The following is a 19,120-nucleotide window of genomic DNA, read 5'->3' as shown; positions in this document are numbered from 1 at the left end:
TGCGCAGTTGGCTACTCTCCTTATATGAGAACAACCGCCGTAGCCGGTAATCTATATCATTATCATCATCACTCTTAGGAACATTGTGACATAGATTGGTACCAAGGGCTACAAATAGATGCCTATAAGCCTAATTGTAAGGCTGACAACTGTCATGACGTATCTAATTCGGGACAAGAAGATGCTGACAATGATGGTATTGGAGACTCTTGAGACCTTGATGCTGATGGTGACGGCATTGCTAATGAGTTCTTAAAATCATTAAGATTAGACTGGTACCCAGGTCTCCAAGTAGATTATTATGAGCCACAACTAAAAAAGGAAAATATGAAATTATAGATACCCTTGAATGTACCTAATGTTAGAAGTGGGATACCCACATATTTTTCTTTGATTCTGGAAAGGCTTCAAGTTTGTATTTGCCCAATGTTTTGAACAAAGTCTAACTCTTTAATTTGGAAAATGGGCATCTGTGTTTAAGAAGACAAAAAATAAGGCCACTTCGAGAATTAAGATCGTAAATATTTCTTTAGTGTGTGCTTAAATGCGGCTTTCAATTCCAGTAAAATATGCTAAAAAAATATTTACGAATTTATTATTGCCGAGCCAGACGTCTCGGCGCCATTGTCCTTACGAATTATTTGTTTTATATAGTTTTCATGTAAATACGGCTATTCGGTGTCTCATTAATTGGGTCCTTGTCTCAAAGACCTTCACGTCGTCAAATAAAATCCTCGACTGCGATATTACTGTAGTAAATCAGAGTTGCTTTATGAAAGCTCGGCTATTCAAGTATCCTAAAAGCTTTAATCAACCCCCGTATTATTCATAATGAGAAGCAGAAAGAATAATTAATATTTTCGCTCTGTAGTAGTGAAGTAAAATATTTAAAGAATCAAAATACGATAGGATTTAAGATTTAAGATAAGAGACATTAAACCATCTCCCTGTCTCTAGGACAACTGCCCGTTAACTCCGAACCCTGACCAACTGGACCGTGATGAAGACCGCAGCGACAAGCGAGGTGATGCTTGTGACAACTGCCCCAGGAGGTACAACCCTGGACAAGAGGACACCGATAAAGACGGAATCGGAGACGTCTGCGATCCTGATATGGATAATGATAGTGAGAATATTGATGTTATTTTTGATGTTGTACTTTTGACTGATATGATTGATATAAGTAATGTAAAAGAGGATCATCCTATTATTAACATTAAATAAAAGAATGAACCCGCGATTTTTCTTGTTACTGTAAAAATTGTATCAAGTTATGTTATCTAAGAATTAAGCTTTCCAAATTGAAATCAAGCAAAAGACACAAGTTTGGTAGTGCTGATGAATAAGCTTAGATAAAGATTAAGATTCCGTAACACCTCGTTCCACTACATGCAAACAAAAATTTTCCTCCCCCAGATATACCAAACGAGATGGACAACTGTCCCCGCAGCTACAACCCGGCACAGGAGGATATGGACAATGACGGCGTCGGCGACGCTTGCGACAACTGTCCACGCATCCGCAACCCCGCGCAGGAGGACGCAGACCGCGACGGCGTCGGCGACGCATGCGACAGCGACGTCGATAGGGATCAGTGAGCAGATTAAAAATTATTCTATTTAGATACATATACTAGTATATCTTGGACATCAATGGCTGATAAAAAGGTGAAGGAAAACATCTTGAGGAAACCTAGACTATAAAGTCTGAAATCACCAACCCGCATTGAGCAATCGTGGTGATTAATGCTCAATCCTTCTCCGTGTGAGAGGAGGCCGCAGCCCAGCAGTGGGACGATAAAAAGGCTGTAACAGTAACAGTAACTAATATACTATAAGAAAATGACGGCACTGGCCCTTCTAGTAAGAAGTAACCATAGGCTGATTTAGCTCAGGGTTCAATACTTATTGTAAAAAATCGTTATTAGCATGTACTCTAAAGCTGGGTTTGTTATTTGTGGCAAACTAGCTTTAAAAGCGGCTCATCTCGTTGAAGATATAATGCTAACTTAAAATGTATTTTTACCTTCAAAAGTGTATTTTATATGAAACAAGATGCCTTTACGTGAGAAGAGGCAAAATAACCATTCATTTTGCAGCTCCTTTCATTTACGCCTATCTAGCGCCAACTCCTGAACTTCCTTATACGTCACAACATTCAGGAACTTACTTATCTGGAAATCTCTTCCAGGGACGGTATCCAAGACAGCATCGACAATTGTCCAACAGTGCCCAACAGTGACCAGTTAGACGTCGACGAGGATGGTTTAGGAGACGCGTGTGACGATGACGATGACGGAGACGGCGTACCTGATGTTACTGACAACTGTCCCTATATGAAGAACAGGGATCAGAAGGATTCTAATAGTGAGTTTTATGGTGATTTTGTAGTTTTAAGATTGGGAGATTTGAAAACGTTAGAGGGGTCTTAAATATGAATGAGATTAAAAACTTCCACAAACTTGCGCTTAATACATAGCTTGAGTTACGGTAAAGAAAAAAAACTTATTTGTTTAACTCAAGCCTTTAATAAGGGTGTAAGCAAACATATAAAGTTTATTTTATTGAGTCTCTCACGATGTCACGATCACCAATTTGTCTGTAGATGACGGCATCGGTGACGTTTGTGATAATGACTACGACGGTGACAATGTTATCAACGAGCTCGACAACTGCCCCAACAACTCTAAGATCTACCGTACTGACTTCAGGTACATTATTATAATCTTGTATAATTTCAGTAAAAAATATAAAAATGGTCGCTGTCCAAAATCTTTTAAGTTATGGCTGTTGAAAATCCGAAATAAACAATTATTTAGTGATCGTCCCAGCTGCATTCAAACTTTAGTTTTCACGCAAACTATTAATGCATCGAATTAGAGCATTCAAAACAAGTTTGAAAGTTAGTCCACTTAAAGTTTGAAGCATTTTGCTTAGATTTAAAACTTTCAACGACCATTCTAATGGCAGATTTTAGATCATACATAAACAAATAGATTTTTTTTTTACACAATTTCTCTAACCCTTGTATCAATATACTTTCACTTCTAGAAACTACATGACGGTCCGGCTAGACCCTGAGGGTGAATCTCAACAGGACCCCAACTGGGAGATAGCGAACCAAGGCGCCGAGATCCTGCAGACCCTGAACTCCGACCCTGGCCTCGCTGTGGGCTTCGAAAGCTTCAGCGGAGTTGACTTCGAAGGAACGCTCTTTGTGGACACACAGATAGATGATGATTATGTTGGTTTTATATTTGGGTAAGTGATTGTGATACTTGAGTATAACGAGTCAATGATATGGAAATTTTGGCAAAACACAATTCCAATTTCATTTGGAAAGGATAAAACAAAAAAAGTCCTTCATCTAGAACTCGGTAAATAAACATTTATGTTAATAATTCTTCTTCTTAATCGGACACTCTTGGCAGAGTGGTCGTGATCATGTTAATAATAGTTTAAAAAAATAAAAAAAGACATGTATTGCATGTATCGCTAAACATGTATTGTCATCAGAACTTAGAGCGTGTGCAAAATTTCATCCTAATCGAAGACCGGGAACTGGGTCCAATTAAATTTCCAAGATTTCTTACATACATAGTTACAAGTGAAGCTAATAAAAACGTTACACAGGATGAATTTTTTAAGTCAATACTTGACACCAAAATAGGATTTTTGGTATCACATTTTCTGCCCTGATAACAAAGAATGCAATTGATGAATGAAATTGAGATTTTCACTTTTTTCCAGAAATGGTATCCCAAGAGGTTCATGTACATGAAAAAAAACTTTTTTTTCATAAAAAAATTCACTCGAAGTGTGTTTTTTATGTAACGATTTTTGCCGTACTTGCATAAAAACTGCTTCAATTATAAGAAAAAACGCAGTATTAAACATGGCCTAAGAAAGAAAGCAGTACTTACAAGAATAAGAATAGTAGAATGCAGTAATATCCACTACTTTATTATTTTGTTTTGAATTCAGTAGACAAAATTGCTAAATTAAAACGCAGTACTCTACATTAATGCATTTAAGTGTAGTAAAGGCTTGCGAAGCCGTAGCAGTGCGATCCATTGCCGCGTTTTGTCTTAGTAAATCAGTTCGGCGACGTCATCGGTGGAGTAAAGAACATGAAGTAGGTTTTTAACATCCGTATAGTTTACTCAATAATTTATTTGCATTCCACTATGTAAAAACTTAGGTACGACCTAAGTAAGCTAAGAGACTAAAAAACCTTAACCTTAAAATGCACCTACTAGGTATATATAAGTCCTTGAGAAGACACAGTACACTTCAACTTAGTTCCGAGCATATAATAATGGCAATAATTACTAAAAAAATAATGCAGTAATCGACTTGTGCTAAGACATAATGCAGTAATACGCGCAAGTGCTGCATTTAGTTTTAGTATCCTGTGACTCGGAAACGACCTGATACTAAACCGAAACGCAGTAATACGTATTATAATTGCATATATTAGTAAATTAAATAAGGGAAAATTATATTGTAAAAGCTTGATTTTTTTCCGAATTTTTAGATATATATTATGACCAATAAAATACGAACATCTTGCTCAGATGATATGAAATATGTTTTTTGCGTTTATCTCGTAACCGCCATTTTGCGATTACTGGATTCTTAGTTACGACGACAGTTTTGTGAACGTAAGATGATATCACATTTCGCAAAACAAATCACAACTACAAATTGGCTTAAATTGCAATATAATGAAATTAGAATGACACAGCAAAAGGATACTGTCAAATAAAACTTGACGAGGGTCGGTATCTAATAGGTGCTTAAACTGCATAAACTGTTCAACTTTTTAGCAAAACTGTACAGCTACGTTGTTCAACGTTTGTACAAAGTTGTCTTTATTTCATTTCAAATTATATTAATTTAATTTTATCAGTTGCTGTGTTTCGTTTATATTGATGATTTTGTAGTTTAATTAAAGCAAAGGTGTTTCAATAATGAGTTTGTGCGGGCGTTCCCCACACGAGCGCATTATCTTCTATGCTAAATTTCTATTACTTAATCAAAGTAAGAAAAGGCTTAGTTAATTAATTGAAATCACGCCGTAAGTTTGTTAAAGATAGGCTTAAGGCATTCAGATAATACGTGGTAATATATTCTAGCTTGAGAATTTCTAGAAAATTGTATTACATACCTAATTGGTTTTATTAACGCCTATTATGGGATATGTTAAATTAGTATAAAAGTTAAATATATAGATAGATACATACTTTATGTTCGGCCGTTCAGAGAATGCGTTCCTGACACGTCGTGATTGAACTGACGACGTAACTTTGTAATGGCGTTGCAGTTACGATAAAAATATTTTTGCTGGTTGTTTACCGTTTTTTCAATTGATGAGCATTAAAACAACATTATTATATCAATAATCAATGAATGTTATAATTTTGTGCCAAACTGAGTGTCAAATAACTTGGTAAACAATATTTTTCTAAATGTATACTGCGCTATTACAAGGTTATGTCAGCGCTTTATATTTTGTAGTGCTGTGCTAAAAATAACAGGCAAGTATCGTAATCTGTTCTTATACAGTTATACTTACTTACTTAATAATACATTTTGTTTTTCTTTTTAAGAATTTGAAAATAAAGGACTATAAATAACTTTTATGAAATATAAAAATAAAACTATGACCAAACCGAACGCGCGAAAGAAAATAGCATTTTTATATTTAGGTTGAAAATGGTAACCCCAATGGCGTTATGGGCCGCCAAATCGATGAACTGGCTCTGGAGTACGGTCATCGCGTTCTAAGAATTCTACCGTATCATTGCCAATATAACGCGATCGGGCTAATCTGGGCTCAAATAAAAGGTTACGCCGCCCGCCACAATACTTCCCTGCCATTCAGGACGAAAAAAATGATGACCCTATTAAAAGAAGCCTGCGGGGAAGTTACAAGAGATGACTGGGCAAAGGTTGTTGGGAAGACTAAAAACCTGATTTTGGAACATTTTGACCGAGATATCAGGATTGATTCTGTTATTGGTAATAATATAATTATACATGTAGGCGAAGATGATGATGAGACACCACCTCCTCAAGCGAATCGGAGTCTGATTAATATTCTGTACGCACATTCAATTCAATGTACTTACTTTATTGCATAGAAATACAGTTTGTAACTTTGTAACAGAGAATAATTAAAACAATTTTATTATATGAATATTACCTTTCTTTTGGTTTCCACTTAAATAACTAAAATATAAATTTTATATGATTCCGCCAATTTAAAACGAAAATAATCTTAAAATAATGCGGCGGTTCATTTTGGAGGAACGGTAACGAACTTAGTGTTATGTTGTGCCCATCACTAGTCGTGACTAACTGATAGGTGTCAGGAACGCATTCTCTGAACGGCCGAAGTATAGGTACACCAATTTTACATTTTTGATCTTAAATCTAGTTAAAGCAGGTGACATAATGGGCGGTCTTATCGCTTAGAGCGATCTCTTCCAGACAACCTTAGGAGGGATTGAGACAAGTATAATATTTTAAAATAAAATACGTATCTAGGTACCAGAACAACAAGCGTTTCTACGTGGTGATGTGGAAGAAGAACACACAGACGTACTGGCAGACCACGCCGTTCAGATCGGTGGCTGAGCCGGGCATACAGCTCAAGTTGGTCAACTCGAAGACTGGCCCGGGCAAGACGCTGAGGAATGCCTTGTGGAACACTGATACTACTCCTGATCAGGTAAGGAGATAGAAAAAACAACCTCATAGATTCAATATTCTTAAGGTTTTATTATTTTTGATTGGTATAAAAAAGTGTAGTAAAAAGAAGTCCAGTTTTGAATTTAACTCTTAGTGTGGGTTGCACCATGAAACTGTAACAACAACCAGTCGTGAAATCATGGTCATCGTTTGAAAGAATTTTCCCTTAGCCAGCCCAACCGTTATGTTTTTGTTAAATGTTAAAGAGGTAAAATACTTTTCATAACATAACAGATGAGTGAATTTTGTTTCTAAATCGGATTTGTGTAAGGATTTGTATGAAAAGTAATTTAAGTGCAAAGTATAATTAAGTTGGCTCGCGATAAACTTGGCAAGTCTAAACCACACAATAAAGTTTCAGCAAGCGTGATTACGTTTGACATAGAAACTAATTTTATTACTACTGTTGATCTTTAAAGACCTGAGTTTTTAATTTGTTAAATAAACTCAGCAGTTTCTAACGAAATATATAAGATTTTCTTCGGTTTTCTATATTAATTGAATACGAAGGTCAATTTGGATTTTGATTTTCACAAACAATTTACCCAGTCTGCGTTGACGATGTACATTCTTTATAAGTCTAAATAAACGTGGTATTTAGCTCAGATTTGAGCTTAATATATTTACTATTAATTAAATTCGGCTCACGAAATGAATACCTATTAACTCGTATCAAGTCAGTTATAAAGATAACATTCATCATAAAAGTCGCTTCAAATTTTAATATACACGACTGTTTTAATGTCAAATATCTATAAATTTAAAGTTTTCAATTCCATAAAATAACTTTAAACAAAGATAAAATTAATATCAACATTAAAGCTTATAACTTTAAATCCAGCAAATGTATGAATTGAAACGTTAATAATCGTGGAATGAAGCATACGCTTCACGCATATCAAGTAAGCAAACTAAGGGTGCTCCTACATGGTGCAAGTAGCTTGCGCATATTGAGACACATGCTCAGATTTTAAAAACGTGCGGGTCCAACGACTCACGCATGTACCAAAGCAAAATACCCCCGCTTGCTCTTGTCACTTGCGCATGTTAACTTGCTCCAGCTACATGTACCGTGTAGACGCATCCTTAAGTGGCTGGCATCACGGGCGAGAGACAATGTATTTACACCGCATACAATTTGTGCTCCTCTGTACATACGTCACGCGTATTGCGTCACTTGTTACAATTCATAATTAGCACAAGGGCACTGGTGACGTTGGAAAATATTAATCGAATTTCGACTCCTCGTTGGCTTTTCGCATAATAATATTAATTGGCCATTTGTGGTATCGGTTTTATTCTGGATATAAGATAAAGGATAAATTACAATAAAAATTATGTACATATTTGTATACTACAACACTAATTATAAATCATCTGCAATCAGAAGTATTTATGTGACCATTAGAACAGACCCAACGAACGATCTGACTGAATCTCGGCCATTTCGCGTGTCCTGAGATCCACACGCCCCTTTGCAAAATTTCAAAACTACAATCATTAGCATCTACTATTGTATTTCTATAATGTATCCATCCGTTGATTTTCGATTAAACATTGAATTTTTACATACGCTCACTCTTTATCGTCTCAGGTGACTCTTCTATGGAAAGACCCTCGCAACGTCGGCTGGCGCGAGAAGACCGCCTACCGCTGGCGTCTACTTCACCGTCCCAAACTCGGTCTCATCCGACTCAAGGTGTATGAGAACAACCGTCTCGTGGCCGACTCGGGCAATGTATATGACTTCACGCTCAAGGGAGGAAGACTTGGAGTGTTCTGCTTCTCGCAAGAGATGATTATTTGGTCTAACCTTGTGTATAGGTGTAATGGTAAGTATTGATGAGTTTCTTTTCAGTTCTCGTCTAATTACTCTGCTTTTCTGAATTTAGTCTTTGACGCCTTTTTCAGTAGTGTTTTGTTCATATCTATTATTGGAATCTACATCAAATATATAAAATATAGGTACTTACATAAGGCCTTTAAAATTTAAAAAGTACGACTTTTATTTCTTAAAAATATGTAATTTGTCCGTCGATCACAGTTAGACCACCAGAGATTTTTTTTTAATGATCCTGTAAGCCCACATTTATTCATATTCTACTCTATCTACAATACAATTTCTTCTTCCAGATAAAATTCCTTCGAACATCGCATCGGAGCTCTCAACAAGGAACAGCTATGAAATAGACCACGACTTCGTCTATGTTTAGATAATAACATTAACATAAGTCTGTAACATTTCCACTACTACTTAATTCATGGAAAACTAAGCGAAAACACCGATGTTGTACTAAATAAAAAGTAACATTTTAATATCAGCCGCCTGGATGTAATTTGTCAAAGCTGTGACTCCGACAATCATTGTACTTGTTGTTCTATTGTGTAAAGTTGTGTTCAATGTGGATTGTATTACGATAAAGTGTGAATTGTTAAGTATCATTTTAGTTTTAAGATTTAACAATAATGCAATAAAGTTGACATCTATAATTATTTTGTTTAACAATTATTCCCAACCATTTAAAACGTAACCTTAGGTACTAAAAGCCAATTTCTTCATCAAAAGTAAAATCCAAAGTAAAAATCAAAGTAATGTCTAAAGTAAAAGTAACGGTCAAATTCGCTTTTTCTATTAGTTTTGCTGTCACTTTAGCCTTGAAAAAACGAATTTGACCGTGACTTTTACTTTAGACATTACTTTGGCTTTTATGTGTGATGAAGAAACTGGCCGTAACAGTTGCTTATCATATAGTGGAGACCACTTATATAGTGAAAAACTGAATCTGATCAGAAGTTCAATGCTCACTTGAAGACCGAATGACGACATTATAAACAAGTGGTGCAATTCGCCATTTCTCATCGGCTAAGAATTTGTAGACTAACTATAATTATTTTGTAAAACAAAGTTATCTTGCGAAGTTCTGACAGTTATATGGGCCAGCTTAAAAGTCTAGCAATTTGTTTAAACTGATATTTTAGTAGTTACGTAGTGTAGTTGAGTTAGTGGCCGCTCCATGTAAAATTATGGCAGTCGCCAACGGTTAAGCCTAGTTGGAAAATTCAGTTTGGGAGTTCCGCTTACGTAACTAAATTAACAATTGAAACTCTTAGGTAGGTACCTATTATTTTGAGCACTAGGTTCCGATATCTCTGAAAGAAAACATTGAAAGTTGGTAGTTGGTAGATCAAAAAAACATTTATTGACGCTGGTTTTTAACTGGACCAATGAGGAGTTGCGGGGTGTCTGTTCTAAATAAAAAAATAATGAAGATTAGTCACAAAAAAATATATAATAAGAAGTGGAGGTAAACAAAAATTAATTCATACCGTGACTAATCGCAATCCTGTGGAGGCATCGCTCGGCGACAATTTTATTTCCCGCTAAGCGTACCCACATGCAATCGACGACCGATAAGTAATTTAATATTTTAACTAAGTATTTCTGTGTACAACATTTCTCGTTTATATAATTTAAATAGAAAATAATAGAAATGTTAGCATAAGTCATATCAAGTTTCCGTTGCGCATACTGCCGTATACGTCTTAAAGCGAAAGACTGTGTTCATAACACCGTTAAAGGAAAGAAGTAGTAGAAATGTATGAAATGTAGGCGTTTTACACCTATTACACGTACATACATACATACACAAATAAGAACTATCTTCAAGACTCATTGTTATTTTCCTTATTTTCTAATCATTATCTCCAAAAAGTCTGGTGATATAATAACTGATTTTCTTTCCGCTTCTGTCAGTAGATAAAATGAGAACAACACAAAAAAACATAAAATTCGATTTATTGGCATTTTGACAGTTTATTTGTAAAACTATAATTTAATTTAAACTAATTATTTTTATTGAATTTTGTAAGTATTATTATCAATTATGGATTTCCAAGAAATGGACGAAGAGGAATTACCCGTGGCTAATGTAGATCAGATCATTAATGACCTCGAATCAGACAGTGCCATGGACGAAAATCCAAGTAGCATGCCTCCCCCAGCGGACATGGTTGCTGAACAGCCAACGAACATCGCGGAACATGTTTCTTTCCCTAAGATGGAACCGCCATCAGCGACTTCGAGCAAATCTAAACAGATAAGCGTGTCCAGTGAAACCAAGACTAAAGCTATCCAAGAGTTCGTGAGGATCCTCCGTCCGCACTTGCCGAGGAAGTCCAAGAGCAGAGCTTACAAGTTGTTGCAGAACCTTGCCAGAGGGATAGTGGCAGAGACTCCGTATGAGCGTAGAATTCGGAAAAAGAGGTCGAAGAAGCGGCCGCTGCGAAGGGCGAGAACGCGGCGCGTGAAGACGAAGTCGCTGGGGCTGGCGCGCAGGACGGCGAGCAGTCTGTTCGGCTCGTCAGACTCGTGCAGCTCGGGCGTGTCGTGCCCGCGCTGCGGCTTCTCCTGCGGCAGGATCGCTAGGTGTTAATGCTTGTGTTCTCTGAGGTGCTCGTGTTGCCGTTCATGTGTTTGTTGCCATGAGTTGTTATCAAATTTAATATAATTGTTTAGTGTTTGTATTTGTTTATGATAAATAGTACCTATTTTAATGGATTTCACTTGTTTCATTAACACATTTATTGACGAATAAGCTAGATGCTGTTTGTTCTGCGCTGAATGGCTGTTTAACGACATCTGCATAGCAGATGCACTGATTAATATTTACAAATTAAAACTGTAATATCTTGCAGTCCTGTCTAATATCTTGTCGATATTAACTAGTGAAAACTAAAGTGCATTAAAACGTCTTGTGCAACAAGTAGAAGTAATGTAATCTCTTGAAATTGTAGCGGAGACACTACGAGGGAGGAAAGCGTTAAGATAATTGCATTCTATATTGTAATATTATATGCTCAAAGCAAATACACGAGTGCATCGTACCTACAGGAACTTATGCAGTGTTGCAATTTTTGGAGATACGTCGTAATAAAGTACTTATTTAGTTTGTTCGTAATGAGACACTTAAGCCTATTAAAAACTATTTTCGGTTACGAATATCATCATCTGTCTAGCCTTTTCAGCAGCAGGCGTGATGTGTATCAGTGTTTTGGAGCGCCTGTTAGATGGTCTCTTCAAACTGTTACACTACGTCCGTAAAACTCGATTTTGATCTGGTTGTTTTTTTTTTGTAGGCAATATTTGCCCAAAAACTCTACTAGCCAATTTATGACTTGCGTACTGAGTCCGGGCAACAGGATGTCACCCTCTGGTAAGACCTTGTTTTCGTCACACCAACGCCTGATGATATTGCAATAGCACCAAGTTGCCTGTCGAGAGCTATATAGCACCTTTTCTGGCACGGTTTTGTAGTTATCATCGCTTGGTCGTCACAATTCGTATTAGTGTTGATTGTGTTTAAAAAGTAGTTTAATTTGTAGTTGCAATTTTTAAGATCAAATCCGCAATCTTCAAGTCTAATGTTTGGTGTCAGGTCTACAGACTACAGGCCAAATTGTGGTCCATGTATAGTCCGATCTGGGCGATAAAATAGCTTGTTCATCTAATGAAAAGCTTTTAAAAGTTTAATTTACATCGGCCTGTTGGCACTGAGGGTATTTATTTTATTTTACGCGATAGTTGGCGATACGGACAAACTAGTCCGTGAGTATTTGATCCATTAATTCAATAGCTGACATGATTAAACTTTATGAATTGGAATTGTACCTAGGTATTGATTGTTTATCCTCTTATCCGGCTTTTCGGGGAAATCCTTCATCAATATACGAACAGACGAAAAGCGTTTAACGTTAATTTCACAGTTGCTACCTTTCAAAAGGTGGCACTCAGATTAAACTGCAGTGTAATTAATATTGCAACGGCGAGCGTCACGGCTGCCTGTAGGACGAACAACTTCGTACAAATATACCTATGTATACTTGTATACTTACGTAAAATAACATTACTTACGTGAGGATTACATTTCCATTTCAGTAACGTGTCGGCTCGCGACCCGCTCCTTGCATCCACCGCAATCTTCCGAGGTGCATTCTCAGACTGAGCCCCGTTCTGACCTAGTTACGTTACATATCTACCGCGTGTCATTTTCAAGTTTCTAAGACGCAACAAACGAGAAAAGAAATCCTTTCCACCTATGTAGGTTTCCCGAAGATTAAATTAAAACGATATCCTGACAACTATATTATGCTAACACATTTATTTCTCACGATATTAATTATAACACATTCAATAGATTCATTTGCCTTTTTTTTTAAGTAAATCATAACGCAAATCGACTTTACTAAACACCTCGATTTTACCTTTGTTCGAAGTTTCAATAGCTTCAAATTGAATGGAATTTGTTTACAATTTATAAAGGCGTCAGTTTGTAGAGATTTACGTACAAAATCCTTGCGATCTACGGCGAGTTGCTCGAATTATTTCCCTCATGACTTTGATCCAATATTAGCTTTTCATTACGTTTATTGGAAATGGTAATTTTATTCCGTATATCTGGTATACTCGCTCTGTTTGTGCGATCGAGTCGAGGCGGACTTTGGAGGCTATATTATAGTTCTATATACCTGAGACATAGCGGCATTTTATTTGTTTCTAAAAGAGTAGGCACCTAGAAACTATTAAGTAATCTGTGGAATAGGCAAGAAGAATAGGTAAGGCTTCAATCTCAGAAGCCACCCTAGAGAACATGACACATCTATATGCCCAAGCGTTTGAAGTAGTGTGTAGATATGGCGTTTTTTCTCCAGACTTCAAATAACTTTCGGCAGTATTAAATCGTCGCTACACTTTTGAGAAGCGTGGTCATCTGTGTGCAGAAATCATTCTAATAATCCTTTATCTCACTATATTCTTTTCTTTATTTCACTTGTGTTTAGAATATTAGATTAAATAATAACGAGTTTGAGTCTTCCCTAACTTTATGTAGGTGTACAGTATAATTTCCAATAGTTTTCAGCAAGTAATACCATTAACAAATAATAGGTACTGTATCGCAACTGTCGCAGTTGTTAGCCGAGCGATACAATAAATAATTATTGGGGCGAATGTAATTAAGCTGTGAAATCGAGCGACTGTTACGACAAACAATAAAGCTACTCTAACAACCGATACAATAGCTTACAGATCACCAAATATCGCGTTATTACCATTTTATCGTAATATTTATTGGATCACAAAACTATATATTACTTACTGGCAGTTTCAGGGAATACTACAAATAGGAAAAAAAGAAAACACACAAATTGTAATATCACAAATATAATATTTATTTTACCATTGTACATACTTTATAACTCAGATGAAGTAGTTTTATCACTCTGAAAAATATTGAATGAATCGAGTCTAGAATAAAATATCCCAATAAGGACAAGTCGTTTCTCTTGATTAATCAAAACGTTGTGCTGAAGATAAAAGATGATCTAAGATTTAAAAATGATGATTCAAAGATTGTGCTCGTAAAGCATCGGGATGTTGGAAGCGCTTCGCTCGCTCTTACAACATTACATTTTGGTAAAAAATAACAACTTTAACATTTACACATTATGTACAATTACATTATTCGCTATTCTCCGTAAAATATTTCATACACATAAACTATATGGAATATACTTAATTGGACTATTCGGAACGTAACATGCAGCTTAACGTTTCAATTCCTCTGTTCTGTGAATCTCAAATAATGAGGACGTGTTCTCGTGCAATGAAAACGATTGTGTATTATTAACTAAAATGTTTCAATTTATTTCTATTATAGAATAAAACATGCATTTATACTTTCGATCAATCAATATTGATTTCAAACGTTACTGCTTTCCAATGCTTCACAGAAGACGTTAGCAGGCACAATTTCTTCGGTTATCGGGAAAATAACAAGTCCGTAGAGATATCCGTTACGGATATAGTGCGGATACCGGCCGGCTACTGTCCCTTTATTGCCCCAACTACGTATTATATGCCCCACAAAGTTTTCCTAACGCTCTCAACGGAAATTATTACGATTACTGGCGTAAGTACTTTGGAAAAGGTCATTTTATTTAATAGTTGCGCGATCATTTTGACGCATCAAATGCTTTGATTGAATTTTTGAATCATGAAAGCTTTTTAGAATGTTACTACTTCGTAAAGTATTTAGGTCAAATGAAACATGGATTAAGCGCGAATATTTTAGATAAAAAATACTCATAGGAATTAACTACAGTATTTGATACGTCATATTGGTTGTGCTGGTAGTTTAAAAACATAACATTATAAGTACGTAATGTGTCGAAAATATAAAATATTGTTGCGTTTTCAGCACTTACAAAGCCATAGAAATATGTATGAAGTAGGTACGTACAAAATTATTGCTTTATTAATATCGCCCGACCGACGCGAACAAGAGATATGATAAAACTCCCCTTTAATTGTCTACTAAAAGTAAAATAATTTATTGCATCACTTCTCCTTAACAATACATCGATGCTTAATAATTCTATTATAATATAATCAGTATATTATTAATTAAACTCCTAATAAATATACAATAATCACCTTCATATTAAATTTCATGTTTCTACGATTATTTACAAAGATGAATTTAATTTCATTGTACTGCACATATAATAAAAATGGTAAAAATTTGCACAAAATATTTGGTATAATTGAACACATTGTGATGACCGTTATTTATTGAGGGGACTCGAAATAATTAAAATACTTTTGGTAGCTTTATTAAATAATTGTTCGCCAGATACGTTATCCGACAGTTATTTTAAAATAGATTTTATGACCCATTTTATTACAGTGGGTATTCAAGTGTTAAGTATTAAAATGTACATTAATAAATTGTTCAACAATCATCAAATAAAATAGAGGTTACATTTACTCCGCTTTTTTATTTGGTCGTAAAAGTAAAATCTCACAAATGTCACAAGTAAACTATTATTACATTCACGTATTAGTTATTTTTCTGCATTTTAAATTTCATTTTTTATATGAAAGCTTGGTAAAAAAGCGGAGTAAAGTCAAAACGGGATACACAAGTACTTGTAAAACTCCAAAACTGTAATTGATTGCAGAAATAATGACTTACTTTAGTAATTGCATCTGATATGTTCAAAGTTAGAAACTGGTAAAACAACGGAGACGCGGCTTAGTGCTCACCGACCGAAAGCTTCGAGGAAGCGTAAACTCTTAAACTTCAACAGGTTTCATACTATATGCATCCGAATTGTAATAACTACTATGTCCTAACTAATAAACCTCAGTACCATTTTATTAAATCCTTTAACTCTGACAACAGTATATACAAAGTGAGCACTAGTATTGTCGTTTGTCTTTCTCTTAGTTCTTATTTCTGAACCGTATTCTGTACAATATCTTTATAAAGCTATGTACAAACCTCGAGAGTAGGACAACTCACGTCGAAGCGTTTTGTCCTCAGCACTTGTGACATATTATGCTAATTCTCCACTAATAAAGTAGGCGAGTACAAAACGATCCTACTCCTTAGTTCCGATCTAAGTGAAACGAGTACGAAATGACATGCATTGGACCATGTATCTACAGACAATATATTAAATTAGCAACACTCGGCGTATTTACAGCTAAATATAAATTCCCTCCAACGAAGGAGAAAGCTAGACTGAAGTGATATTGAACCTTATAGTATTAAGCACAAGGCCCATTTTAAGTAAAATAAATAGACGTAATTCACAGTCTTCGTCGTAATGAATGTTCCTAATAATATTCGACTGATTTCTTTGAAGATGAAATAAGTAGGTATGATATATAAGGTAACTAACGCAAGTGTCTGATTGATATAGGTTTACAAACAGAACCGAAGGCTAAGTTTAGAAAAGTTGTAGTAATTGAAAAGATCGATATGATTAGTTTTAGAATTGTGTACAATTCAGTCTGTTAGCATCACACAGAAGACGAGACCACGAAACATATAGGTACGGAAGGTTGACTCCATACAATGCAAATACGTAACAAAGTTCCAGAAACTTTGTCCAATATTCGTAAGTAGATGTTAAGCGTACACTGTAGGTCTCACAGACCACTTATTGTATGAAGTCGACCTTTCAAGAACCTAGCACAAGTTTATAATAGCAAAGTAGGTTTAGCTAGTTGCATAAAATGTAGTAGAATAGATTCTTAGTTTCGTTGTAATGATACCCCTTTCTTCAAAATATCTTTAGCGAGTACGGAAAATGTATAAAGCTAAAAAAACGTGGACTTTTACCAGTCGATAAGAAGGAATTTAGATTCAGGGATCAAGACCCAAAAATCGCATAAAAAATTGACAGAAATGAAAAAGTTCGCTAAACTTGTGCTAGACTCTCTAACCTATATATCAAGTGGTGAGAGTATCAACTAGGTAACATTGAAAAGGGTCCCAAAAGGCCTACAAGGGCGCTACAAGTCGTCGAAACTCTAACGTTAAGTATTTGGTGTTAAAAATATTATGACTAATACTCCGCTAAGTCAGTCCGTCACTGTTCGGTTATTTAGTAATTTATTTGGTTGTCGCCTTTACGAGCTGGCTGTGTCTTGAATGTTGACTTTGTTGGTTTTGCCTAGGGACAAAAATAACCTTCAAAAACATATCGTTGACTGAAATACTTTGCGATTATTTAATTTTCATCATAATAGGACATATAAAATTTTACTTTTTGACACCAAAAATTTTACACTGCCATAAAAACAGAGCAAAGCACGCAAGAATAATATTTTCATCACTTTCCCTCCCATACCAAAACAAATCTACATGCTATTCAAAAAGAGAACTAATCACATTGGCTGGCTGGATCACAGCATCAAGAAAGTCCTACAAAGGAGGTTAATAACTCACTAGTTTCCAGCCAGGTTCAGCACATGGTCTCGGGCCTGGCCGGCGCGGGCGGCTGCGAGGGCGGCTGGTCGGCGGAGCGCTGGCGCGGCAGCTGCGACGAGTCCAGCACTATGGACGGCCGGGGAGGGAGGTTCTCGCTCACCATGTGCGAGAGGGAAAGCTCGCTTGATGCGTTTGTATCGCCTGAGAGAAGAGTTTGAACATATTAACGAGACAATGGTCTACCGCATTTTACTGGCATTCATAAAACGGACAAAGGACAAAGAAAGGAAAATGAGCAATGCGCTGCCCAAAATGAAGCAGGACTGCAACGACCTGATGTCTATGGTCTGTCTTAATTTATATTTCGCCCCTCAGTTCATAACATGGTTCAAAAATACAACTACCGTAAAGCCATGATGCCTCGCCATCCTCTGAATCAACATACATAAACTATTTTATTGACTTACCAGAAGGCTGCCTCGGTACAGGTAGGAGTACTTCTCCGCATGCATCATCATCCAACAGTGGTTGCAGCGGCGACGGCAGCTCGCGACTGTCGATAGCCGATGATCTTCTCAACGAGTGCCTGTAGAAAGACGAATGTCGAATTATACTGAAGGACAGTTGAAAGCAGCGCAAAATAGGGAAAATTAAAATAGATGGGTATAAAAAAGTGAAAGTTTTAAAGAAAATGATTATAAACAAAATTGATTGAATATCTTCGAGATAGTGAAAATATAGGATGGAAGATCGGGTTTTCGAAATATTTCGTGTACAGAATTTGGCACACGACGGAGTAAAAACAGAAAGATAACCAAGAGAGATCGTCATTAAATACTGACCGGCCATATTCAGCGGACCAACATAACCATTAATTAATTCTACGTGAAGATAGACAGGAATACACAATTGTTACCTCTGATGCGGCAGCCGACGGTCACTAACAGTGAGCAGCGTGCTGGTCTGCGGCGGCACGGCGTGCTCATCAGCCGCACTACTGTTGACGCACACGCTGATGCTGATGCCGCTCACCCCACCCCCCTCGCCGCCCTCGCCCTCCCCGCCCTCCTCCTCCTCGTATCTGTCCAGACCACCCATTGCTAGGCTACAGTACAGACGGCTGTTGTAGTAAGTTTAAAGTTCAGGACGCTCACAAAAGCTATAAGCCGAAGCAAGCTCCTCTTGCTTGTTGGTGCTGATGAAATTCTGTGGTTTGATGTTTCTGCAGCTAGGCGTTTGTTTGATGAGGTTTTTCATAAAAGAAGTCCTCGCCTGCCCTATCTGCCGTATGTCTTTTATATATTTTTTAACATTTACTCACTATTTTTCTTTAATTATTTGTATTTCTTTAAGGCAGTTCAAAATTTTGTTTCAATTTCGTAAAAATACTGTTTTGACAATTTTGTACAAATCATTTAAAGGACAACATTAATTTCGTACCCAAAACTGAAAGTGCCGGCCAGAAGAAAAAAATAGTGGATTCTTGTAGAGAATAATGCCCTGAAGATTTTTTACTATTACAAAAATTATCTACAATTAACCCCCAGGCTGCTATTTGACTTTGAAAATACCAAAAAATCCCACAAT

At 36.3% G+C, this 19,120-nt stretch overlaps 2 protein-coding genes across 11 annotated transcripts in view; one reads left to right on the top strand and one right to left on the bottom strand.

Annotated features, from left to right (window-relative positions):
• The window catches only part of LOC124638116 (cartilage oligomeric matrix protein), a 33,357-nt gene extending 24,109 nt beyond the window's left edge, over positions 1 to 9,248 (top strand). For all 3 annotated transcript variants that reach the window (XM_047174976.1, XM_047174974.1, XM_047174975.1), the window contains exons 14-21: positions 958 to 1,126; positions 1,417 to 1,594; positions 2,191 to 2,366; positions 2,605 to 2,710; positions 3,051 to 3,260; positions 6,552 to 6,735; positions 8,350 to 8,587; positions 8,889 to 9,248. In XM_047174976.1, coding sequence (XP_047030932.1) covers positions 958 to 1,126; positions 1,417 to 1,594; positions 2,191 to 2,366; positions 2,605 to 2,710; positions 3,051 to 3,260; positions 6,552 to 6,735; positions 8,350 to 8,587; positions 8,889 to 8,968 — 1,341 coding nt within the window. In that variant the 3' untranslated portion in view covers positions 8,969 to 9,248. The remainder of the gene's footprint in view (positions 1 to 957; positions 1,127 to 1,416; positions 1,595 to 2,190; positions 2,367 to 2,604; positions 2,711 to 3,050; positions 3,261 to 6,551; positions 6,736 to 8,349; positions 8,588 to 8,888) is intronic.
• Positions 9,249 to 13,958: 4,710 nt separating this feature from the next.
• Positions 13,959 to 19,120, bottom strand: part of LOC124638100 (transient receptor potential cation channel trpm) — a 248,595-nt gene continuing 243,433 nt past the window's right edge. For 7 of the 8 annotated variants that reach the window (XM_047174945.1, XM_047174944.1, XM_047174948.1 and 4 more), the window contains 4 exons: positions 18,450 to 18,638; positions 18,001 to 18,119; positions 17,552 to 17,734; positions 13,959 to 17,276 (listed from right to left, as the gene is read on the bottom strand). In XM_047174945.1, the coding sequence (XP_047030901.1) occupies positions 17,568 to 17,734; positions 18,001 to 18,119; positions 18,450 to 18,638 (475 nt within the window). In that variant the 3' untranslated portion in view covers positions 13,959 to 17,276; positions 17,552 to 17,567. The remainder of the gene's footprint in view (positions 17,277 to 17,551; positions 17,735 to 18,000; positions 18,120 to 18,449; positions 18,639 to 19,120) is intronic. The other variant, XM_047174947.1, reaches the window with a different exon arrangement.

The sequence above is a fragment of the Helicoverpa zea genome, chromosome 17, assembly GCF_022581195.2.
Source record: "Helicoverpa zea isolate HzStark_Cry1AcR chromosome 17, ilHelZeax1.1, whole genome shotgun sequence".
NCBI lineage: Eukaryota > Metazoa > Arthropoda > Insecta > Lepidoptera > Noctuidae > Helicoverpa > Helicoverpa zea.
The sequence above is the reverse complement of the archived record's forward strand: the minus strand, read 5'-3'. Positions and strand labels throughout refer to the sequence as shown.